This window comes from Tupaia chinensis, unplaced genomic scaffold (genome assembly GCF_000334495.1).
Source record: "Tupaia chinensis unplaced genomic scaffold, TupChi_1.0 Scaffold000624_1, whole genome shotgun sequence".
Taxonomy (NCBI): domain Eukaryota; kingdom Metazoa; phylum Chordata; class Mammalia; order Scandentia; family Tupaiidae; genus Tupaia; species Tupaia belangeri.
The window spans coordinates 1,934,521-1,960,844 of record NW_006160144.1 but is presented as its reverse complement, the minus strand read 5'-3'; the positions used below and the strand labels follow the sequence as shown (position 1 = coordinate 1,960,844).

At 43.8% G+C, this 26,324-nt stretch overlaps 1 protein-coding gene across 2 annotated transcripts; it reads right to left on the bottom strand.

Annotated features, from left to right (window-relative positions):
• Nucleotides 1-1,121: 1,121 nt before the first annotated feature.
• GOSR2 (golgi SNAP receptor complex member 2) lies at nucleotides 1,122-25,860 on the bottom strand. Of its 2 annotated transcripts, XM_006159113.2 has the most exons (6): nucleotides 25,756-25,860; nucleotides 15,302-15,366; nucleotides 12,572-12,680; nucleotides 11,581-11,713; nucleotides 8,386-8,526; nucleotides 1,122-3,747 (listed from the first exon to the last, which is right to left on the bottom strand). In XM_006159113.2, the coding sequence occupies exons 1-6, from the start codon at nucleotides 25,782-25,784 to the stop codon at nucleotides 3,586-3,588; spliced, it is 639 nt and encodes a 212-aa protein (XP_006159175.1). In that variant the 5' UTR covers nucleotides 25,785-25,860; the 3' UTR covers nucleotides 1,122-3,585. The 2 variants fall into 2 exon arrangements, with proteins under 2 accessions (XP_006159175.1, XP_027631797.1); XM_027775996.1 differs by lacking the exon at nucleotides 8,386-8,526.
• Nucleotides 25,861-26,324: the final 464 nt, after the last annotated feature.

Genomic DNA, 26,324 nt, shown 5'->3' with positions numbered 1-26,324 from the left:
GTCACGTCGCCCTCTAGTGGCCAGGCCTGAGTACAGCTCCCTCTCTCCATGAAGTTCCCCCAATCCCCCTCTCCCCCTTCTCAATCAGGAACATATTTCAGAACAGATTATGTGCCACATAGGGTCTAGATGACCTGAAACAAATAGCTTACAGCTCTAACCCCGAGGACGTGCTGCCATGGTGAAACACACCTCTTGATCATCCCCCCAGTGACAAAAGGCCCAGCAAGGCATCTCCTGGGAAGTGTGGGGGAGGGGGCACTCGTTATGATCATGGGTGATGAGGTCAACCAGCTCATCACAGGGTGAGGAACCAGCTCCCCCAGGGACCCTCACAGGAACTTTGTCACTAAAGCTCAACCTACATGCCCTAATTCAGAGGAGTTGCAAAGATTAGCCAGGAGACCTCGGAAATAACCTCGCCTGACTCCCAGCAAGGGCAAACCAGCAGCATTAAAGGTCTTGGTTCTCCCCCCAAGCAAATAGGACACCCCAACCACCCACTCAGATGGCAGCAGATCATACTTCTCTGCTTTGCTGCCAGATTCAAAGCCAAATGAGCAATTACCCAGTGCATTTCTGTAGGGCTCTAACTTGCATTCCAGTGTTTTGCTTTTAAAGTCAGTATTGGCATTCTACTCTAATTAGATTGGTTCTTGGTCCTCATTTCTTTATAGTTCCCTATTTTAGTTGTCTCCTATAGGTCTCCTCAAAGCTCTTCTGGAATAAAGTAGGATATAAACAAATAAGGCTTCCCTTTGGACTTTAAGAGTCCCACACTTTTCACAACACGTAATAAGCTATGCACATTACTTTCAAATGCTCTTGACTCTGGTAAAGACAAAGCACACTGTCTACAAGATAGTGGATACAAAACACACTCAGAATTACATGAGAGACTTTTTAAGTTTCCCAGCTGCACCAAGGCAGCCAGCACAGGCCCTAAACAGGAGCAGTGTTGGAGAATTTCTGGCCTGAAACATTAAGGAAAAAAAAGGGTGGGGGGTCATTAGTTCTAATGATGAATGTCAAATTCCTTTACAAAGTATAATTTTCTAAGTAAAGTAAATCTCAACTTTATTCAGCTATGTGCTTCAAAAACAATGGGCATAAATCCCAAATTGCAAATCAAACCTATTTAAATTTATTAGGGCAAGTGACTTAGGACAAAACCCATCAGCAAAGCCTTCTATCAAGAATCTACTTTCGAGTTTGGCTTTTCTTAATCTGGTCATACCTGGAGTAAACGTCTGTGCAATAAAGACATCCCAAGTTCCTCTCGACGACCCACCTGTTTAAGCTACAATAGACACACCGGACCCCTGCATAAGGTCTACCTACTGGAGTTTCTCAGACCAACTCCACCTACAAATTCATTCTCTTACCCCTGAGTCCACTAGAGGGCGCTCCTTCCTTGGTCTGGGACCTTCTAACACTCCCAGATGTAGAGGCAGTCTAGAGGCAGTTGTACCAGTAAGGTTAAGGTGTGTTTCTGGAAGAGCACTGAAAGGGAAGGTGTGAGGAAAGGGAGTCACATGATGACACGTAACTTCAGTGCCTCTGGGTTTCCAGACACACTGGCTACTGTTCCTAACTCCAGGTGACAAAGAGCCACAAACCACCTCCACGTTTTTTATTCCAAAGTACGAAAAACTGACTCTGAAGCTGTAGCATGATTCACCAAGGCCAACAGTCACTATAAGTGCTGAAATACACCTGTGTACACTACAGAAAGATGTCATACCAGTCAATGCAGGGTTGGGGCATGGGTTTTGTGCCTCCGAGTTCAAGTTCAAAAAGTTCTTCTGGTCCTTGCACATCTCTCTCCAGTGTGCTCGTGTGATCCTCAAGTGCCCAGGGCACAGGAGAGTCAGGTCTGTGCAGCCTAAAAATCCATCTGACGGGCTGCCAGGAGCCCTGTGCTCGAAACCTAAACCGTGCTTCCCTGAAGTTAAAGCCAGGTCTGCACTCTAGGTGGACCCTCTGCCCACACCCCCAGCCCACTGCTTTCAGGGCTCCATCCTTTCTAGAAGTAGGAATCCTCCTTATTTAGCAACTAGGGCCCATTCGGCCCAAAGGTATAGGAGCGATGGAGATTCCGTTTGACAAAAAATGTGAAATTAGTACCCAGGAAATTCATGTTAGAAATCCGTGACAATGAAGAGAATTTAGCAAACGGGAAGCTATGCCACAGATGTGCCTTAAGTAAAAATCCATCACTGCTACCAAAACAGGTGGGAGGCGAGTAAAAACAGTGGAATGGAACACATACAGAAAAGAAAGAAGAGAAGACCGTGCAAGCACTAAGAAAACAGATGGGAAGTAGGTGGGCAAGTCAGTCAGAGGAAGGGTTAACACTTCTGGTTAACACCAGACAGGTTTCTGGTGCTCCTGGGGAATTTTGAGTGTTTATATCTTCCCATGAGGCCACTAAGCCTAGGTATATCAGGGCCTGACAAGATGAGAAATATGCCAACTGGGTCTCTCTTGGTACTTTCAGTGATTAATTACATTAGAAGACTGTAAAACAAATTGGCTTTATAATAAACCCCTCAATACACAAGGTGCTGGTATAGCCTTAATCCAGGGCTGGTCAGAGAAGTAAAAAGGTTGTGGTCCCCAAAACATGTCCAGGATGGCATCTGTCCACACTGGCTGAGCAGATTGGGGGCTAGGCTGGCAGGTACTACTACATCTCAAGGAAGAAAATTGAGCCAAAAAAGTAGAGCTGTCTCTAATTGGAGATGAGACAGTAATTGACAAATCACTAACCCTTACAGCTATTTTCTAAGGGGCAAAGGCACACTGAAGCTTGGGCACAGGTACCAAATTACAATTTTGAACCTTAAAAGCCAATCATTCTACTAACCACTGGGGAAAAAAAAATCAGTGACTAGAATCCTCAGTCTCAGGACTGAATACTCCCCGAGAATAACACTGGCCTCACTTCAGAAAGGAAAAACACCCAAAAACTGTAGTGTGGAAAATCTCACTTGTTATCATTAACAGCTTCAATGCCACTGGTTCCCCTAGGTAGCTGCTTCCAGGGAGAGAGAACGAGTAGTATCAGCCACGTACATGTCGTTTTTGGTGGGTCAGGAGGTGACTAGAGGGATGGAAGTGATGATCTACTATACTGGGTGCACAAGGCCTCTTTCCTCTCCCGTTTGCCTTTGCTCCAGTCTTGACATCGGGAACCAGAAAGGTCAACGATGCCAAGGTATGAGCACTGTGGACTGTCCTACCTGCAAGGCCCACCCTGGAAGCCTTCCCAGGGTACACAGCAGTTGCTATAAGGACAAAGCCATTCCTTCCTCCCCCAGTAAGAGGGAGAGGGTGACGGAGGGAGAACAGTTTTCAGTTCCTAAGTACCACATATCTTGGTGGCACTAGCTCCCCTCCAAGATGTCACTGAAATCAGAGCAGGTTTGAAACTAGATCACAATTACTCCCGAGTGGTCTTCACAGTTAAGATGGGCAGACATTTGATGGCCTCTGGGCCCTCCTCTCTCTCATGCACACACACACACACACTCTCGCGCAGTAGGAACTCATTCAGCTGCTGGGCTTGGCTGGCTCATGTCCTCATGTCAGGTACTGCACCACCAGGAACATGATCACACAGGTAAGCAGCATTCCACCGATCATGAAGTACTTGTCCTGGAAAGCCCGTTTCTCGATGAGCCGCATCACCGTGTTGGACAAACCCAGCATGTTGGCAATGTCAAGGATCTTCTTCTGAGTCCCCTGCGCAGAGAAGGGAAAAAAAAAAAAAAAAAGATCAAGTTACTTTCTGGGTGTGTGTGTATGTGACAATGTCATCATAAGATGGCACTTTATCTGACATTCTTTTTTTGTTTTTTTAAGAATCATTTAATTTTATTTATGCAATCATTTATCTTAATTTGACCAGACAGACACACACAGAGAAAGTGAGAAAGCAAGCCATCAGGTCTGGAACTCAGACTGTGGTCAGCCAGGTGGGAGTGTCCAGCATCTTAACCACAGTGCTACTTGCTGGCCCTACCTGACACTCTCTTGATAAAGCTGAGAGCATACAGAAAGCAATACCAACCAGAAATAGAGTCACTCTTGTATGGCTTATGTTTTACTAAGGTACCAGAGTGATGCAAAGAAGAAAGAAAAGTCATTTCCACAAATGGTGTTGGAAAAATTGATCATATAATAAAATAACACGCATGTTTATCATATGTAGATATTTCTATTTCATATATATCATCTGAGAGGATTTCAAAAAGTTCATGGTAATGGAATTAGAGTTGTTGTTTTTTTTTTTTTCCAAAAACGTCTTGAAATCCATGCATAGATGTTTCTTTTGAAAACCCTGTATATAGTATGTATATGAAAAATGAACCTTGGTCCACATTATATGTAAAAATTAATTTGAGATGGATCATAGAATTAAACATAAGAGTTAAAAGCACAATAAAGTGTCAGGGAAAGAAAACAGAGTATTTAAAAACTGGAAGCGATCCTGTCCATCAACGAGGGGATGGATAAACAAATTATGGTTTCTCTGCACAATGGAACAGAGGTTAGCAATAAGAAGGACCTAATCACCAACGTGTAACCAAACATGTAACAGCATGAAGGACCCTTGAGAGAAAGAAGTGACACAAAATACGAGTATAAACACATTTACATGAAGTTTGGTAACTGGCAAAACTAACTGATAGTGCAATCAATCAGAACTGTGGTTGCTGGGGAGAGGGGCAGACTGACAGGAGCAGGTTTGGGGAATCCTCAGGATGATGAAAACAGCCTCTATCTTGAGAGGAGTGTGAGCAACAAAGCAGTATCTAAGTTGTCAAACTCAACGAAACTGTATAAATAAGATCTGTACATCTCACTGTATATGAATTATACCTCTCCGAGGATTCTACTGAGTACAATGTGTCAATGTCCAAATGTACATGAGGGTTTGAAGTGGGAAAACATGGAAAGACAAAAAACATGAGGGACAGACGCCAGTATGAAGACCTAAAACCTACAGAAATGTCACCATCCACCACTGAAAGAAAAGGGTATTTTATTCCTAAACAATAGACCTCCCTCACTGCTTTCTTTTAAAAATTATTTTACTTAACTTTATTTATTTATTTTTAATTTGACCACAGAGGGACAGAGCAAGAGAGAGAGAAACAGAAAGGGAAAGTGAGAAAGCAAGCTGCCAGGTCCGGGACTCGAACTGCAATTGACAATGTGGGAGTCCGGTGTCCCCCATGCTACCTGCCGGCCGCCCTCACTGATTTCTAATTGTCGTTTTAAAGCACATTCAATTTATTATGAAGTAATGTAAATGAATGCCGGGGAATTATTTATGCACACATCTCCTACGGCACTTGCCTGGAAGGCATCTGACCTAATGTTCCACACTCATCTTTGCAAATACACAAATGAATGAGCAACTGAGAGAAGAGGAAAGGGAATAATGCAAGGCACCAAGAACCCTGACTCAGTTCCAATATTCTGTCTAGGCAACAATGAACAAGTCAGTAAGCCTCATCAAAAGAGGTCTCGAGCTGAGCTTGACTGACATCAGAGGAGACCAGAGAAATGTGTTTTTGTTTTTCTATGAGAGTGACAATAAAAATTAGATTCTAGCTAAAGGTTCCGCTTAGCTTTGAAAGTGTAGATTACTTTCTCATCATATGAGATTCAAAGATCAAGCTTTAAAAATAATCTAGAAATAACCATAATTTTTTTTAAGAGAGATTTTTGCTAGAGGGCAAGTACACTTGCTGGAGAGATAGAGACAGACAGACAGAAAGGGAAACATCACTCCCCAGGGGAGATGGCCACACCACAATCCCTTCTCCATTCTCCTCTCGGGATCTTGGGCATGCACACATCACTGTATATGAATTATACCTCTCCGAGGATTCTACTGAGTACAATGTGTCAATGTCCAAATGTACATGAGGGTTTGAAGTGGGAAAACATGGAAAGACAAAAAACATGAGGGACAGACGCCAGTATGAAGACCTAAAACCTACAGAAATGTCACCATCCACCACTGAAAGAAAAGGGTATTTTATTCCTAAACAATAGACCTCCCTCACTGCTTTCTTTTAAAAATTATTTTACTTAACTTTATTTATTTATTTTTAATTTGACCACAGAGGGACAGAGCAAGAGAGAGAGAAACAGAAAGGGAAAGTGAGAAAGCAAGCTGCCAGGTCCGGGACTCGAACTGCAATTGACAATGTGGGAGTCCGGTGTCCCCCATGCTACCTGCCGGCCGCCCTCACTGATTTCTAATTGTCGTTTTAAAGCACATTCAATTTATTATGAAGTAATGTAAATGAATGCCGGGGAATTATTTATGCACACATCTCCTACGGCACTTGCCTGGAAGGCATCTGACCTAATGTTCCACACTCATCTTTGCAAATACACAAATGAATGAGCAACTGAGAGAAGAGGAAAGGGAATAATGCAAGGCACCAAGAACCCTGACTCAGTTCCAATATTCTGTCTAGGCAACAATGAACAAGTCAGTAAGCCTCATCAAAAGAGGTCTCGAGCTGAGCTTGACTGACATCAGAGGAGACCAGAGAAATGTGTTTTTGTTTTTCTATGAGAGTGACAATAAAAATTAGATTCTAGCTAAAGGTTCCGCTTAGCTTTGAAAGTGTAGATTACTTTCTCATCATATGAGATTCAAAGATCAAGCTTTAAAAATAATCTAGAAATAACCATAATTTTTTTTAAGAGAGATTTTTGCTAGAGGGCAAGTACACTTGCTGGAGAGATAGAGACAGACAGACAGAAAGGGAAACATCACTCCCCAGGGGAGATGGCCACACCACAATCCCTTCTCCATTCTCCTCTCGGGATCTTGGGCATGCACACACATGTGCCCAGTATGAGTTTTAAGCTGCCAGATCTGGGACTTAAACTGCGGTCAACTGCATGGGAATCCAGTGAGGTAAGCAATACCATCTGCTGGTCCTGAGCCATAAATTTTTAAAAAAAATGTATTTATCGTTAACCACGAACTGCCCAAGGCAGCGAGCTTCAGTCCAGCTCCTCGTGCTCTCTCCCATGTTCCTTTCAAATGGTTTAGGTAGAAGTTTCCCTGACAGAGGTGGGCTAGGAGGCAGCTGGAGAGAATCAAGAAACAAGACAGGCACAAAAAGTGTGCAGAGGAAAACAAACTAAACAAGAAACCTCAAGTCTCAACCCGCAATCACTCAAAAGGCTTCCCAGCACTTCACCTCTGAAGTCAACGAAGGTGCCAGAAGGTGCTAGACTCCTAAGTGATTCCAGACTTTGGCAGGAAGCTAACACTTGCTTTAACACTAAGGTCTAACCCTCTGGCTCTTCATGAGTGTGACATGGGAGTCTTGTCCTAAAAGGGCTCTTCTGATATATGGACAGGAGCCCAGCAGTTCTCTACAGAAGAGGCAGACTACTCAACAGGTGTTGGTTTTGATTATGGCAGGTGGCTGCTTGGAAAGAGGGGTACCCAGCACACTGCTGCAGACCATCCTTCCAGGCTATGTGAAATGCTACAAATGTCAGCAGGAGGTGAGTTTCACTTGCAGCTTGCCTGACTCCTGGGTAAAGATGGCAGGGGCTGTTCAGAAACGTACTGAAGTCCTGTGGAGCTGACACGCTCATCGTGGTCCAAGAAAAACGAAGATAAAGCTTCCGAGTGACTGTTTCTCACAGCTCAGTGGCTGGGAGTGCTTGGTTCACAGGGCACCACACCCCGATAACAGACAGAGCCCACACCCCATTCTCCATCAGGGTTGATACAGGAAAAGGGCTGAGGCTGAAACATCGTAACTGACATCAGAGTCTGTGCAATGTTTTCTGTAAAGCACTCCCAGGGGGCTGAAGTCTCAGCAGTGCCACGGGGGAGGGTTCCTAGAATACCTGTGACTAAAGGGTGAAGAGTCACTGGGGGTCACCATCAGATGTGCTCAAAGCTACCTACTACAGCTGACCAGCCCTAAGACCTTACCCATAAGGATTGAAAAGGCCTCAGATATATGGTAATCCACAGCAGGTGCCCCAAAGGAAAATCATCTTAGAGTAAGGAACCAAAATACAGCCACATCTTAGTTCTTATTCCAGAAGGTTCTATACAAATTTCTCAGCTGAAGCAGTTACTTTCATGGTAAGTTCAGTAAGCAGGAAAAGACCAACAGAGGCCACTTTATGGTTCATTTCAAGCACTGTCAAAGGAAATGTGGTAACTTGGGGGCTCACAACAATTCAACTCCCAACAGGAAGATGACAAACTTAAGGGTCACAATATTTGCAGACACAAAAGCAAATGTAAACACAGGTACCAAACTGCTGGATGAGGCCGAAACAAGAGGCCTTCTCCCTGTACCCCAGAAAGGACCCCACCTTCAAGGTCAGTCTCTGGGCCCTCAGTCCCTCCAGAATACTGTGCCCGCCTCCAATGAGGTCATCCATGCCGTTGTGAATTTTCTGGAGGGAGGAGTTAAACTGCAGTGATTCATCCATTGGTATGGTGGTGTCAGAGTCCTGTGAAAGAAATGCAAGTGCCTGATTAACTTTGCTTGCTAGTCAGTTCCTGGGATCCCCCCGCATCTGACTGCTCTGCCTCTTGGCCAAGGCCAAGCCAGAAGAACAGCCAGTGGGAACGGTGCAGAAGTTAGAGGAAGCTAACAGAGAATAAAATGCAAAGCAAAGAGCTAAATTCACACAGAAGAGGAACTTCTTTCAGATCTGTCACTTCCAAATGAGTTCTGCTACACAAGCACTGTTAACCTGTCTCTGGACCATTATCCCCATTTAGGAAAAACTATACCTTCAAAAGTATCTTGGGTTTCTCCAACAAGTGTTCTCAGACTACTCACTAACCTCCTAGTTCATTTAAGGGTGCCTTTACTTGGCTCCCCCCTTAATGCAGTATGAAATGTGTGTTTCTATTCTTTGGCTATTTTATCTAGAGCTTACCTGTCCAACAGATACAGATGAAGGATACAGTAGACTGTGCTTTCTACTGAGGCTTAATGGCATTCCAGATGGCACTATTCTGAGAAGTAAATTAAGTTTGCTAAAGAAATGAAGGGAGAGGGCCTGCCAGGTGGCACACTGGTTAAGGTGGCTGGATCCCATATGGCTGACTGTGTGATTCAAGTCTTGGTCTTGGTGGCTTGAAAAATATACCAGGCATGTGTGCATGCCTGCCCAAAATCTCAAGAGGAGAAGGATTGTGGCATGGTCAACACTCCTGGGGATAGGTACATTTCCACCTTCTCTCTTTTTCTCCCTCTGCCTCTCCCCAGTGAGCAAAATGATATATAGCAACCATAAAAAAAAAAAAAAAAAAAAAAAAAAAGGGAAGGGAAGGAAGGAAGGGATAAACTACTCCTGATCAAGTACTTTTCTTCTGTAAAGGCTCATTAACCTAAGCTCACTTAATTCTCATGCTACAAAACAATTCATCTAATTATCCCCATTTTACAGATGAAGAACCTGAAGCTCAGAGAGACAGAGTACCTTACCATATAAAGTTGGTAAGACGTCCAGTGGGGGCAAGAATTCTAGTACTGAGCACCAGGCCTGCCCTCTTAATCATACTGCCAGGAAAAACACAAAGACAATTTTGATGGTTCTAATTTTGAAAGTGGGCTAAGACAGGAACAAGTCATTACCAGCTATGATGGTGTTTTTTCTGAATTGTGCTGGTCACAAACTCTCCTTTCAAAAAGTTGTTTTTACCAACTACATCCCAGTTTCAACAGTTATAAGGAGATTAAGTCTTCACTGCTCAGATTTGGAATCACTTCTCAGTAATCTCTACTAGCAAAGGGGCTTGAATTTTCCCCAGGTACTGCCTCGCAGTGTTCATACCACTATTGCTCAGTGGGTCAAGACTCCAATGTTTGGGGGACCAGCAGATGGCGTGGAGGTTAAGGCGCTGGACACTCCCACATGGCTGATCAGGGTTCAAGTCCTGAATCTGGTGGCTTGCTTTCTCACTTCATCTCTCTCTCACTCTCACCCTCTGTCTCTTTCTGATCAAATTAAAAAATAAATGAATACATAAAATAAAATAATTATTAAAAAAAAGACTCCAATGTTTGAGGGAACCAATTCGAGACCTCGCTTCATGTATTCATTTGACAAGCATTTACTGAATGATTCCGATATATACATCTTTCTTGCCCTCACATCAAAAAAGGTAGGGCTGACAAGTATCTTTCAAGAAAATATATTACTGTTTATTAATGGCCCACTCTATGTAGAGCACTGCACCAGGCTGTAGAAACAAAATACCCCTGACCTAAAAAGGGCCTGAATTGGGCCAGTATGTGGTGGTGTGGTTAAGAGAGCTAGACTCTCACATGGCTGAGTGGTTCAAGTCCCAGACTTGGCGGCTTGCTTCCTCACTTTTTAAATCTCTTTCTCTCTATCCCACTCTGTCCCTCTCTGGTCAAATTAAAAGTAAATAAATAAAGTTAAATAAAATAATTATTTTAAAAAGGGCCTGAATGCATACTAAAACTATTTTTAAAAAATAAAAACCTGTCAAAAGCACAGGCACCATCTTTTAATGTGTCATAGTTCATTACATTTCTGAATTGTTAGTCATTCTGACTTGATGGATTAGTCTGAAGAAACAGAAACTATGTAGGCACATTCCGAAACACTCAAGGAAATATGTTGCAAAGCACAGAAGCAGCAACTGGGAGTTAAACATCTGCAAAGTGGGAAATTATTTTAAATTCTGATGATAGGCTTAAAAACCTGATACCTCTTGGTGAAAAATTAGATACACAAAAACAAAACCATCTAGTTTGGTAGAATACGTCATGCAGGACAGAAAAAGATCAGTTTGTTCGACCAGAGATCTTCAAAGAGTTCATGGAAAATATGTATTATGAAAAAACTATGCAAGATTTTCAAAACTCCTTTGTGCCAAAATAAACATGTACTTTATTTCCACTTTTCTATGAACTTTTTGAAGTCCTCGTGTATAGCCATGTGTACGAAATGCTCCTATTGAGACTAAAGGGTAGGGACGATGAGTTCTAAGAAATCAAACATGCAAACCAACAGGCTTTTTCCAAACAGACTTAAGCAGTCCATCTAACGCTAAACATCTGTTAACAAATTCCTCCAAATTGCTGCTCAGAACAGGGGCAAAAACATCTAATGCATCCGACACTGGAACCACACACATACACGGCACAATGGCAACTGCCTGAAGGCAGCTTTGAAATGCTGCCGCCTTCTCTACAAATGGTCTCAGTCTAATCGCTTGTCTCTATCTACCCAGAAAAACGTTTCTATCATGTGAACTTCCACCTCTCTGCATCAGACCAGTCAAACCAGGTAATTTTCGCCTCTGCCCTTCCTTCAATTTAACTACTTCCTCTTCAGGTTTTTGTGTTAGATAGATTCTCTCGTAGCCTCTCTGGCTATGTACAAAGTCCACTGCCATTTCTAGTAGGTATTCTGCTCATTAGTCTGCTTTGGACACCCCCTAAAAATTGAAACTGAGAGACCTGAGCTCTAGCCCCAACAATTGTCAAGGTCCAGCCAGCCCCCACCAGGCGCCCTGCTTACATTAGCGGTGAAGGTGCGAGACATTAGCTCTTCTCGCTGTCTTTCCTGTTCCTCATTTGCGTAGCGCCGATGCTGGAAGATTCTGAGAGCAGTCTGCAGGTGCTGAACATCATACTTCAACTGGTCAACACGACTGGAATTGATGGAGAGGGAGATTAAATTCCAGGAACCTGGGGCAGCATAATTTGAGGTAGCCAGACTTTGTGCTCATGACAGAAGACATTTCCTACTTCTCCCTACACCACTTCATGCTATCCCCCAAGAAATCTGATTTCGATCAGTGTTGCTGAAACTGAGGAGCAGTCTGTGGTTAAAGTGAGGCTGCCATACACACGATCCCAGCAGCTTTGCTGCCTATTTGCTGTCTCTGATTCTGGAAGCATGACAGGAAGCAGGTGACAGGAAACAGGTCCCCTGACCTCTTCCTGACCTTCTATGGATTATATCACTCTCCTGGAAGATGCTCGAGGGCAGCTTTGAGGTAAAGCATCAGGGAAGTTACATACACCTTTTGGGAGCAGGGGCTCGAGGTGGAAGTGGTAAAGGTGGTTTCATTTTAATTTCATGGTGGAGAATCAGCCACTAGATCAGTATTTCATTCTAAATAGACTGATCAAAGTGACTAAGAGTGAGGTTTCATTTCAATCCAAGAACACAGCAGAAACTAAAGAGCAGAGCAAAACTTCCTGGCAGCATTAGGCTTCAAGTACCCTGGATCTGATCAGAAAAGACAGAATTGAGGCAACATTTCTATATGACAACAAAGAGGTAAGGGATCACAAGGCTGCTGAGCCACAAACCTCACAACTTTTTATTTTGAAGGAGGATTACTCAGGATTGTGTCATTTTGGAGAACACTACCTATGCAGTCTTAAGTTTTTTTGACACATAAACATATTTTCAGAATAATTGTTAGCCTTCCCTAGGAGAAAGGCCTGCCTTGATGGTTGGGTTGGGGAGGAGCAGAGCCATGTCAGAGGTCAGCACTCACAGTTTGGCATTCTGCCTTTTGTTAGGGGGCTCCTTGCTGGACAAAATCTCCAGACGTTCTAGACGGCTGAATATCTGGTCTATGCTTGCTTGGATTTCATTTTCTAATACTGCACAAAAGAGAAAAAAGAATAACTGCTGTAAAGGAGATAGTGAACTCAAATTAGAATAGTAAATCGAACATTTCCCCTTATATCCAATAAAAAAATCAAAAAAAAGAAAAAACTATATACACTAATGTGCAATGAAACTTCAAGGTATCTTAGAAATACTGATTCAAGGGGCCAGAAGGTGGCATAGTGGATGAAGGTGCTAAAATCCCACAGTCAACTGTGGTTCAAGTACTTGACCTGGCAGCTTGAAACTCACGCCAGGTACATGTGCGTGCATGCCCAAAATCCTGGGAGGAGAATGGAGAAGGGACTGCAGGGTGGCCATTCCCCTGGGGGGTGATTTCTCAGTTTTTGTCTCTCTGGTGAGCACACACACTCTATAGCAAAAACAAACACACACACACACACACACAGACATATATTCAAACATATACATACACACTCTGTTCATGCTATATATTAATTTTTTAAAAGCTGAAGGTAGAAATTTGCCACCTTTTGGGACCAGCAGTTGGCAAAATGACTATGTTGCTGGACTCCCACGTAGTCGACTAGCAGTTCAAGTCCCAGACTTGGTGGCTTAAACTCATGCCGGGTGCATGTGCGTGCATGCCCAAGATCCCAAGAAGAGAATGGGGCAGAAGGGACTCCATCATGGCCAACACCCCTGGGGGGTGATTTCTCACTTTCTGTCTCTCTGTCTCTGTTTTTCTGGCGAGTGCATGTGCCCTATACCAAAAACCTCTCAAAAAAAAGAAAAAGAAAAAGAAAAAAAATTGAGCCACCTTTTAAATAAAATGAACATTTAATGGTTGTCCAAATAAATATTTTAAGCTAAATTTTCTGATTACGGGACTGTTTTCCTTTGAGATTGTTTACAGATAGATTATAAATACCTAGTAAAAAGCCTGTCAGTAAAACCTGTAAACTGAGTTACTTATAGTAATGAGATTTAAAAAAAAAAAGCATAAAGGAAGGAGAAGGTTGGTATGTGAAACATAGGCAGAAGAATGCCCTTCAGACTTTCTGTAAGACTAGATGGGCTGAGCAATGTTGGAGTCCCTAAAACAGAGGAAGTAGCAATAGGAAAGGCCCAGGAAAGACTCCACAGAAGTAAAATGATATGATAAATACGGTCATTTTTCTTATCCCTTTTGATGAGATGGTCCAAATGACCTGTTTTCCATTTCTAATCATGTACCAATGAGGTTGCTGGGAAGGCAAATGAGTGCAATGGACAGAACTGCACACAAAGAAGCGTCTAGACTGCTCCTTGCCCCATGAAGAAGCAACAACGATGACACTGACCCTTTCACGAGCGCTTGGCAACCACAGCAAACACATATTAATAGTTTAGCTGAGAACAAAGCAGGGCACAGAACCAAGAAAAAAATGCTTTCTTGCTTTTTTTTTCCCCCAAGTTTCTTGCTATAGGGCATGTGCACCTGCTAGAGAGAGAGGGGGGGGGGATATGAGAAATCACTTCTCCCAGGGATTGCGGCGTGGCCTTCCTCCCTTGGGGGGTGATTTCTTGCTTTCCGTCTCTCTGTCTTTCTGGCGAGTGCACGTGCCCTATGGTAAAAACCTCTAAAAAAAAAAAAAAAGGTCAGAAATCACTTCTCCCAGGGGGATGGCCATGCCACAATCCTTTCTCACCCAGTCTCCTCTCAGGATTTTGGGCATGCATGCATTTGTGCCCAGAGTAATTTTCAAGCCTGGTCCAGGACTCGAACTGCTGAGTTGGCCATGTGGGATCCAGCTGGCCCAAGAAAACATGCTTTTGAAAGAGGCAGAGAAACAGGAAGGTGAAGCCCTGGGGGCAGAGTAGCAGGACAAAGTTCTGTGATGCTGCAAGTCTGAAGATCTAGTGTGAACCCCAGGTCGACCTGGACATGCCAGGCAAACATGCATGCCTGCGGTCCTGGCTAGCTGAAAGGCTGATGGGGGAGGAGTGTGGTCTAAGAGGCTACTCAGGGTGCTTGTCTTTCTTCTCTCTCTCTCTAAAAAAACAAACAAACAAAAAAACACAAACTTTAAGAGAGCGAAAAACAGGAGAAACGGGTATGGTGTGAGCAGAGCAATGAGATAAGGCAGCTTTTACAGGTAGTGTCTGTATGACTGATTCAGAAAAAGGACTTTTTCTTAGATTAGAAAAAAAAAAAAATCAAAACCAGTATGCCACTCAAAAGAAACCATGGTGTGGGAACTAAACTAATTAATATTGCTATTCATTTCTGAATAATCCTCCTAAAAAGCCACAGTTCTCAGCTCAGAAGAAATGGCCAATTGCAGTTAAACATCTCTGAATTTTTATGAAGTACATTCCTCTAAGGACTAGGTAATTAGATTAAGACAGATGTGGGGGGAGAACCTCTATTCCCATAGGGCCATGTCAGGTTGAGTGGAGGGGTAATGGGGGATAAGACATGTGGGATTCCAAAGGGCACAATCAGGGAAATCAGTGACTTTGCCCATAGGGTTTTTCTGTGCACCCTAACAAGGAAATTCATTCCACACTGAAACATTAAGCACCTGAGGCCGAAAGCAATCAGGAAACCCAACCCATTAGCACCGAGTCAGCATAGAAAGGACTCTGGTCTCCATAATTAATTACTCACAGTGCAGAGACTGCTTGTCTGCAGTCTCCAGGCGTCCCATGTGAGACTGGATCTCGTGGACCTGCCTATCAAAGGAAGAGAGAGGGAACCAGCAGTTAGCGTAATGGCTATGTCGCTGGACTCCCACGTAGTCGACCGTGGTTCGCGTCCCGGACCCGGTGGCTTAAAACTCACGCCGGGCGCGTGTGCATGCGTGCCCAAGATCCCGAGAGGAGAATGGAGGAGAAAGGATTGCAGCGTGACCATCCCCCCTGGGGGGTGATTTCTCGCTTTCTGTCTCTGTCTCTCTCTGTCTGGCGAGCGCATGCACCCTATAGTGAAAACCTCTCCAAAAATAAAAAAGGAAGAGAGAGGATATGAGTAAGATAGGAGTAGTCAACAGCACTTCAGCCAAGAAAGACAATTTCTCCTAAGCCAAAATGTAACTGATTTAAATAGACCACATCACTGAACTGTAAAATTTGTATGTGGTACTTTAGGTCACACTTTTTGGCATGCTTTCCTTATCTTCACACTAATATTAATAACAACACTAACAGGCAGCATTTACCGAGGGCTTACCATGTCTTAGACATTCTGCTAAGTCAATAACCCTGCGAGGAAAGTACTATTATCATTCTCATTTTATAAATAAGATTGAAGCCCAGAAAGGTTATGTAGCTTGTTCAAGGTCACACAGCAAGTGATGAACCTCGACCTGGATCCAGCCAATCCCACTCTCTGTTTGATGACCCAATGTGCTGAGCACTGGTCTGTGCTTAGGAAGAGTCAAAGGGCAGGGGAGATATAATCCTTGTCCTTGAGAAACAATGTAATTAGGAATGACAGGCCAGATAGACATGAAAAAGCCCTGAGAAGATTTACGAGAAAGCCAACACACTGAAGTGTAAACAAACAGAAAGCTGAGTTGCTGTGCTGGGTGGTGCCACGCCAAGGCAGGCAGACAGAAGGGCTGGGGCTGAGACAGAGTTGGCTGGGGAAGTTCTGTGGACAGAGAAAGTCCTGTGCATCCGCTCTGAAGGAAGAAAGACATGATTTGGTGAAGGAAGATGCGAAGAAAACAATATGCAAAAAGGCGTGCAAGGCATGTCATGTGGGGTACAAGCAGGCTGGACTGTTAGAAAGACAGCCAGGTTGGAGGGGAGTAGGGGATAAGGCGATTAGTGGAGGAAACCACTCAGAGGAAGGCCTGAAAGACAGGGGTCTCCTGCTTGGTAAACATCTATCCCCAGCAATATGGGGGTACTGCCTCTCATTTGGAAATGCAACATGACATGGGACCCTTGGCACGGTCTCAGATGTTAGGGCTCAGAGCCCTCTCTGGAGGGGTTGGCCAAGGTCACCCTCAGATCCCTTCCTAGCAGACCTCCAAGATCATTCCTTGGAATACTGTTTATACTAGTTCCCAACAACCACCTCGAAGTGTCTCTGCACTGCAGTCCACATGAAACGGCTCTGCTGAGCTCTCCTATCATGCCCAAGCCTGGAGGGAAAGGTCAACAATCATCCACCATGAGCACTACAAACTGCGACCTGAAGCTTACCAGTGCTCGCCAGGAGCCCAAATGTAGCTTCGGCTAGTCCCCAGTCTTTTCCAGGGCTTTCTGGTGGCCTCAAAACATGACCCGGGGCATCAGAAGAAGCTAGAGCAGCAGTCTAACGGTTTCCAGAGTGCTCCTAGGCAAGACCATGGCTCTGAGAAGCAACCAGAAATTGCTACTAGAGAGGCCAGACTGCTGCTTCGGTAAGACCAGTACCTTTTGGAATGGGGAAGCACGGAAGCTGATGTAGGAATGTAGCTTCAGGTAACTGCCATATGCATTGGGGTAGCAGCTATAAAAGATAGGTGGCAAAGCTGAAGGAAAGGAGAATTGGGACTTATAAAAGTGTGGATACAGGTGGTGAGGTAAATTTTCCGTGGTGACTTAACAGCAAATCTGAAGGTTGGTAACATCATCAACAGGAATAGCAACATCATAAAAAAGAGGAGAGGGGCAAAAAATAGTCACGACTACCCTTAAGAAGTATGAGAAGAGACAGCTTCTTCCTCCTGCCATTAAGAGTTATCACAAAGCTGGGACAAGCAGTTAGCGTAATGGCTATGTCACTGGACTCCCACGTAGTCAACCGCGGTTCGCATCCCGGACCCGGTGGCTTAAAATTCATGCCGGGCGTGTGTGCATGCATGCCCAAGATCCCGAGAGGAGAATGGAGGAGAATGGAGGAGAAGGGATTGCGGCGTGGCAAACCCCCCGGGGGGTGACTTCTTGCTTTCTGTCTCTCTCTGTCTGTCTGGCGAGTGCACGCGCCCTATAGCAAAAACCTCTCAAAAAAAAAAAAAAAGACTTATCACAAAGCCATAATAATTATTAGAAAGCCATAATAAAAACAATATGGTAGCTTCGAAGAGACAGGAACACGGACAGAAGGACAAGCATAGACTAACCTTAACTGTGACCCTGATCAATGGTAAAGAAAAGAGCTCAGAAGCAGTCACAGATACTTGGAGACTTGGTGACACAGGCCAGTTGGAAAAGAATGAACTACAATAAATGCTGACAGCTCAGTTTGTTATCCATACAGAAGATGGTTTGAAACCTAAAGGTAAAAAAAAGGCTTTCGAGTTTTCTTCAGACCTCAGGTTAAAGAAGGATTTCTTTTTTTTAAAACAGAATTATTTTATTTAACTTTATTTATTTATTTAAATTTGACCAGAGAGGGAGAGAGTGTGTATGAGAGAGAGGAAGAGAGAGAAAGAAAAAATGAGAAAGCAAGCAAGCCAGCAGCCAGGTCTGGGACTCTAACTGTGGTCAGCTATGTGGGAGTCCAGCACCCTTAACCACCACGCTACCCGCCGGCCCCCAGGATTTCTTAAATAAGACAAAATCCAAAAACTACTCCCCCATACTCACAAGCCATAAAAGAAGACTGATAAATCTGACTATATTAAAACAAAAAACTTCTTTATACCAAAGGCACCATTAAAAAAAAAAAAAAAAAGACTGGGGCTAGAAGATATCTCCAGCAGATTAACAAAGGAATAATGTCCAGAGTATATAAAGAACTGCTACATATCAAAAGAAAAAGCCAAACAAAGTAATTTTTTTAAAATGAGCATAGGGGAAATGACAGAAAAAGAAACCTAAATGGTCAATAAATAAAGGAAGGGACACTCCACTTTACTACTGAGGAAAATCCAAATTAAAAACAAGATTACATTGCTCCCATCTGATTGACAAGTATTTTAAAATTTGAGAACATGTTGATAAGGATGTGGGGAAACTAGAATTCTCACAGACAGCTTATAGGATCATAATCTGATAAAACACTTTAATTGCTTTCTGACAGTAACAAGTCTATCCTATGACCCAGTATTCCACTTTTAGAAATACGTCCTAGTGAGATACTGACATACATTAAGGAGATGTTTTAAAAAGAGATGTTCATCAAAGCATTTTTGTACAGGCCCATCATCTACCATCCATAATTCTAATATCCAAAATGCCCTAAAATCCAAGTTTTTCTTCTAAGTCTGTAATAAATGACTTAGGCATCAAAAACTGACCGGACATGAATCCTTTTATGGTCTTTGTTTATTCCACATGGTATGAAATTCTGTTGCATTTACTCATGTGTATTCTATTACCAAATGCTGTTGGGGGTGTTATATAACCTAGGAAGTGCGTACCATGTTTCTTTTTTTTTTTTTTTTTTGGAGAGATTTTTCGCTATAGGGCACGTGTACTTGCCAGACAGACAGAGACAGAGAGACAGAAAGCGAGAAATCACCCCCCAGGGGGGTGGTCACACTGCAATCCCTTCTCCTCCATTCTCCTCTCGGGATCTTGGGCACGCACCCACACGCGCCTGGCATGTTTTAAGCCACCGGGTCCAGGACGCTAACCGCGGTCGACTATGTGGGAGTCCAGCGACATAGCCATTACGCTAACTGCTGATTCCTACCATGTTTCTTTCCTAAAATCTAAATGTGATTCTGAAGCACATTTGTTCCCAAGGGTTTCTGACAACAGACTGGACCTATATGGCAGAAAAACTGGTAATAGCCCAAATGTTCTTCAGGAAGAAAATGAACAATTCAGCAGTTTAATTAAGCTATACAGCAGTTCAAATAAAAGAGCCAGATTTACTAGTATTGACATGGACAATAAAAGTATCTTCAAAACAAGATAATATTAAATGAAAAAAACCTCCAGGATCTGTTTTGATAAAACACACACAAAAAAGGGACCAGCAGGTGGTATGCTGGTTAAGGTGGTAGACTCCCACATGTTTGATGCCTCTTGAAAAATATACCAGGTCCAAGTGTGTGCATGCCCAAAAATTCCAAGAGGAGAATGAAGGAAAAGGGATTGCGATGTGGCCGTCCTCCTAGGGGGTGATTTCTCACTTTCCCTCTCTGTCTCTCTCCAGCAAGTGCACACGCCCTATGGCAAAAACCTAAAAAAACAAAAACAAAAACAAAAACACTAAACAGTAGGATATATTGCTTACAGACACAAATGTATGGAGAATAAAAAATCACAGACAGGAGGGTAGCTGTCTTTGGGGCTGAGGGAACAGAATGGTGGGGGTTCCTGTATTTTTTTTAAGGTTTTTGCCATAGTGTACATGATCTTGCCAGAGACAGACAGAGGGAAAGTGAGAAATCACCCCCTGGGGGATAGCCATGTTACAATCCCTTCTCCTCTATTCTCCTCCTGGGATTTCGGGCATGCATACACACACACCCAGCATGATTTTCAAGCCACCAGGTATGGGACTCGAACCATAGTCAGCCATGTGAAAGTTCAGTGCCTTAACCACTACAGTACCTGCTACCCTCTCCACCACTGTCTTTAAATCAGTAATCTGAAGTATGTTTATTAATTATGAATCTTCATGAGATGGGGCCAGCAGGAGGTGTGGTGGTTGAGGAGCTAGACTCCCACATGGCTGACTATGGTTCGAGTACTGTACCTGGTGGCTTGCTTTCTCATTTTCCCTTTCTCTTTCTGTCTCTCTCATGAGTACATATGCCCTACAGCATATTTAAAAATAATAAATAAAATTGAATAAGTGAATCTTTTAAAAAAGTGAGAGTCTTACTGAGAATACTCATTCATTCATTTCTCTATTCATCATTCACTCAACAAATGGGATATAAAATCACAGTGGTCCATGGCCAAGTGAGAAACAAAATCCAAGTATGACTATAGTGGGACATCACAGTAAATTTATGTTGATTTCAAGAGGCATTTGACAGTTCCTCATGCTATTTTATGAAAACTATGGCTTGAGGGAACCAGCAGTTAGCATAATGGCTATGTCGCTGGACTCTCACGTAGTCGACCGCAGTTTGCGTCCCGGACCTGGTGGCTTAAAACTCATGCTGGGAGCGTGTGCGTGTGTGCCCAAGATCCCGAGAGGAGAATGGAGGAGGTCTCTGTCTCTCTCTGTCTGGCGAGCGCCCGCACCCTATAGCGAAAATCTCTCCCCCCCCAAAAAAAACACTATGGCTTGACAATACTACAGATTGAGGGGTTCAAGGAAGGCTTGATACCCAAAGAATGATACAATGATACCCAAAGAATGCTTGGGAAGATTTCTCGCAATCCACCATAGGGCTGCCTTTGACTATGTTTTGTTCAGTACTCTTATAAAATAAACCTATGCATGACCATCCTCCACAGGGGATGCTTTCTCATTGACCCCACCCCCACCCCAAGTAAGTGCACACACCCTCTAGTGAATTAAAAAAAAAATCAACTTACACCTATGAAATATGCATGATTCAGTGCTATAACTGGTTAGGATGCTGTTTAACAAAACAAATATTAAAATGTTTCACTTAGGCTAAACAGATGAAATGTGTCAAAGATGAAAAGTATTTTGTCTTGGGAACCAGCAGTTAGCGTAATGGCTATGTCGCTGGACTCCCACGTAGTCAACCGCGGTTTGCGTCCCGGACCCGGTGGCTTAAAACTCATGCCGGGCATGTGTGCATGCCCAAGATCCTGAGAGGAGAATGGAGGAGAAGGGACTGCAGCGTGACCATCCCCCCTGGGGGGTGATTTCTCGCTTTCTATCTCTCTGTCTCTCTCTGACTGGTGAGTGCACGCACCCTATAGCAAAAAGTTCTCCAAAAAAAAAAAAAGTATTTTGTCTTTCATTTTTTCTAAAAACGAGGTCAGAGCTTACCCCGTGGACTAGTGGTTAAGGAAGTCTGATCTCATATGGCTGATCATGGTGTATGAGTGCCTGACTTGGCTTGAAAAAAATATGCCGAGCACATGTATGGAGAAATGGAGAAGGAACTGTGGCATGATCACACCCTATTGGGTGTGCTTTCTCCCTCTCCTGTCTCTCTCTCTCTTTCTGGTGAGCACACATGCTCTCTAACAACTTTTTTTTTTTTTTTAAGTTAAGCATACAGAAGCCTACAGATACTGTAGTGGTTATGTTGCTGGACTCCCACATGGCTGACCATGGTTCAAGTCCTGGATCCATTGGCTTGAAACTCATCCTGGGCGTGTGTGTGTGTGTGTGTGTGTGTGTGTGTGTGCGTGCGCGTGTGTGTGTGTGCGCACGTGTGTGTGTGTGTGTGTGTGCGCGCGCGTGCATGCCCAAGATCCTGGGAGGAGAATGGAGGAGAAGGGATTGCAGTGTGGCCATCCTCCTAAGGTGGGTGGTGATTTCTCACTTTCCCTTTTACTGTCTCTGTCTCTCTCTGGCTAGTGCATGCACCCTAAGGCAAAAGCCTTGGGGGGGGAATAAACACACAAATACAGAATGGCATTCAATTTTGGGAGCCACCAATCAAAGGTTTTCTCCAATAGAAGATTAATAGAATGACTGGGGAAAAGTTCTGAAGTTAGAAGTCAGAAGAGAGTCCAAAGAGCTAGTCATAATAAGCCTCTAGGAAAAGAAGAAAACAAAAACACTAAAATGTGGGGGGTGGGGGGTGGGAGCAGGAGCTCTTCTACTATTTAAAGATGACATACAGGAAAGAAAATGAGCTTATTCTCTGCCGATAATCCTTACGGGAGTCTCAAAACCGAAATCTTTCAAGATGACAGATTTTAGCCTAACACAGCAAAAAACAAGAACATAATTATAAACTGCCGGGTGTACACATGTGCCTGTGATCTAGCAGTCTGAGAGAGGCAGGGGAGGTGGATCATGGGATGAGACCCTGTTGAGAGAGTTTAGTTTTCTCTTTTTCTCTCATGAAAAGAAACAAATAATTTTTTTTTTTTTTGGAGAGGTTTTCGCTATAGGGTGCATGCACTCGCCAGACAGATAGAGAGACATAGAGACAGAAAGCGAGAAATCACCCCCTGGGAGGATGGTCACGCCACAATCCCTTCTTCTCCATTCTCCTCTCGGGATCTTGGGTACGCACGCACACGCGCCCGGTGTGAGTTTTAAGCCACCGGGTCCAGGACGCAAACCGCGGTTGGCTACGTGGGAGTCCAGCAACATAGCCATTACGCTAACTGCTGGTTCTCTAGAAACAAATAATCTTTAAAGGGAAAAAAGAAGGAAAAAAATATAAAAAGGAGACTAGCTATTAGTATCTCTATAAAGTTCATCTTAATAAAATTTTATTTAAGAGTAAAGTGTTTATTGCTTCTAGTCCTTTTCCTTTTCATTCATTCATTGCTCAGGTAGTTAAAAAGTTTTCAAGATACAGAACTTCAAAGTGCTGATCTAATTCCAATGTACATTCAGGGACGTGGCAAGAAGTATTCACAAGTTCAAAGTTCCAGTAAAATTAATGTGTAGTTACTGCTGGTGTCAATTCAGCTACAACTCTTAATTCTACAGCTGCAAAAGTTAATTGCTGGTGTGCACAGGACTCCATGTGTCTCCTTTTAAAGACACTCAGTCACCAGTATTATGGAGTATTATGGAGCTGAAAAGAGACTGACTTAACCACCCCAAACTATCATCTTACAAATGAAAACAAAGCAAGAGAAGCCTCAGAACTCCCAACGCTGGTTTACTACTCCAGAGAAAAGGCAGATCAAAATATGCTACATCATGAGCTAGGTAAACTCCCGAGGGCAGGGATGCACTGCCAGTACTGACAATGGTACCCTACACATAGCAGGCACTTGAATATTCACTGAATGAATGGGTGACTCCTAAGAGTTGCGGGGCAAAACTGTCCCACCACTTATTTTGATAAATGAAATTTTAGAACACAGGCACATCAGTTCATTTACATATTGTCTAAGGCTGCTTTCACTCTACAATAGCAGAGTTGAGTAGTTGTCACAGAGACGGTATGAGTGGCAGAGCCTAAAATAGTTACTCTCTGACCCTTGATAGAAAAAGTTAATAAACCCTGCTAGAGTCTTAGGGAGAGTTGCAGTAGGGCTGCAAAGGCAAGTAGTTCATCTACAATCCCTAAATCTTGTCTGGGATGCCAACTGGTATTCCTCTTCTGAGCTGCCCAGATTTTCCTGCGATCAGCTACCTGCGGCACTGATAACAACTATGGTCAGAGACTCGACAAAATTACACTTGAAAACTGGGCAACAGCCTCCCTAGCAACATCCTTTAAACGAATTAACCAGATGAGACCATGTATAACAGACTAACCTCAAGGCACTATGAAGCCCACTGTGCCTTGCTATTGTAAATGTCTGCCCTTTCTTAGTAATACAAGAATAACTTTCCGTTTCATTCCTTTTCCAAAGGTCTCAGACTAGTTTTTAGAGCCTCGTCCTATAATATTTATATGAAAATAAAGATTCCTAATGTAAAAGCAAATTCTGTCATTACAAGATAGATTCTGTATTATTACCCACCCCCAATCAAACAATTTGTTCCCAAAGTAAAAAGAAATCCATAAACTCAGAAAAGAAAGAGAAGGATGATCTTCCTCCTTATTTCTAGTGTCCCAAAACATTTCTTTTGTTGTGAATTAATTAGGGAGGTGAGATGACTATTATTTTATTTCATTTCTAGGCCCTGGTGGTGTGATTTTTTTTTTTTTTTTTGGAGAGATTTTCGCTATAGGGCGCGTGCGCTCACCAGAAAGACAGAGAGAGACAGAGAGACAGCGAGAAATCAACCCCCAGGGGGGATGGCCATGCTGCATCCCTTCTCCTCCATTCTCCTCTCAGGATCTTGGGCACGCACGCACATGTGCCCAGCGTGAGTTTAAGCCACCGGGTCCAGGACTCGAACCGCGGTCGACTACATGGGAGTCCAGTGACATAGCCATTATGCTAACTGCTGGTCCCTGCTGGTGTGATTTTTATCAGACCAAAACTATAGCATAAATTTGAAAGTTTCAGAAGATAGGTAAAGGTATATACCTCAAAAGAATGTAAACTGACTAAAACACACTTGTACACCAACGTTTGTGGCAACATTATTCTCAATAGCCAAAAGGTGGTAGCAACCCAAGTGCCCAACAATAGATGGGTGGGTTACAAAGAGTTGTATAGGCTACAACGGAATAGTAGTAATATTGTCATTAGAAGAAATGTGATTCTGGTATGTGGCACCATACAGATAAACCTTGAAAACATGCTAGGTAAAATAAGACAGAAACAAAAGTAATGAATATTATATGATTCTACTTCTCTGAGCTATTCAGAATAGGTAAATTCATAGAAAACAGAACACCGGTTCAGGGGTTCTAGAAGGGTGGAATGGGAAACAGACACTGCTGATGTGAATTGCAAATATACTTCATGTCACTGAATTGTACATTTAGTAATGGCTGAAACGGTAAATTTTGTTATGTATAATCTACCACAATAAGAAAGACATCATAATTTTTTTCCTAACAAAACAGGATAGGTATAGTCCCTATTACCAAGCCTAACGACGTATTTCAGCAACTTTCAAAAAAGGCAGTACAATAAAAGGCACTGCGAAGGAATTTCAGTTATGAGAAACTATACACCAAAACTCTATCATTTAAGGGTAACCTGTAACCAGATACAACTCACAAGTAATAACAGTAAATGCTACTGTACAGCTATTTCTTTGTACCAGGAATCTTGTCTTCAGTATAAATCAAATCGGTTAAAAATGCTTTTTTCGTACGTGCCTTTATTCTCCAACTAAACGGACGACTCCCAAGGGCAGGAGCCAGGTCTCCCACCGGGCCCTACCAACCCGGAGCACTGAACTGACAGGTGCTGGACAAAGGATTATAATCTGCAAGTGGGTGGCTTTTCCTTCACCCAGTCTATCCAGCAGGTCGTCACGGACTTGGCAGACCCCTGAAGCCATCTGGCTCAACGTCTCTGGGCCCAAGCCGGACCCTCATCCGCTTCTGACATAGGCATCCGGTCACAGACCGAGCACTTCCGAGCCGCCCGCGGCAGTGCCAAGCAGAAGGACTCGGCTTCTATATGGGCGGACACCGGACGCCCCAGCCAGGGGCCGGCCTCGCCTAGCTCCCGCCCGCTACCCGACCCGGCCCTCACTTGTGCGTTTGCTGGTATAGCGGTTCCATAACGCCGGCCCCGCCGGCTCGGGCTCTGGCTTTCTCGAACACGTCCTCACAGCCCCCCTTCCGCCTTCCGGTTTCCGGTCTCAGGACCCTCCCTCCCTTGTCGGCTAGGGCTGCCCGCATAGGCGCCTGGGGACAGTGGTTGCGAAATCAGAGAAGGGAAAGGAGAAACCAAAACAGAAAAGAAAGGATAAGTGCACCCAGAGGCTCGTCCTCACATGCAACAAAAGAAGGTGGTTTTTGCCCACGGTTAGTGTCAGAATGGAGTCAGGCACTGAAGGGGACAGCCACGGAGCGCGGCGGGAGGGCCTCAGAGCCAGGCTGAAGGCCAGCCGGCCGACAACTGCTCTTCCCTGCCGCAGGGAGCGTGGGAAAGTTCTTGCTTGACTTTGCTTTAAGCCGTTAAATTGTGAATCTGGAGGTTGCGCTCTTCACTGGATTCCCTGGCGCAAGCCCCGTTTGTGTCGAATTTGTCTGTTCACTTGTCCGCCCGCCCCTGCCTCGGATGGAGGAAGAACCGGATTCCTTCTGCCCTCAAGGAAG

Coding starts and splice junctions, on each gene's coding strand:
- GOSR2 (XM_006159113.2), bottom strand. CDS start 25,784: ATGGAACCGCTATACCAGCAAACGCACAA. Junction 11,714..12,571: donor AAAAGGCAGAATGCCAAACT/GTGAGTGCTGAC, acceptor CATCAATTCCAG/TCGTGTTGACCAGTTGAAGT. Junction 8,527..11,580: donor CTCGCACCTTCACCGCTAAT/GTAAGCAGGGCG, acceptor TTTCTTTCACAG/GACTCTGACACCACCATACC.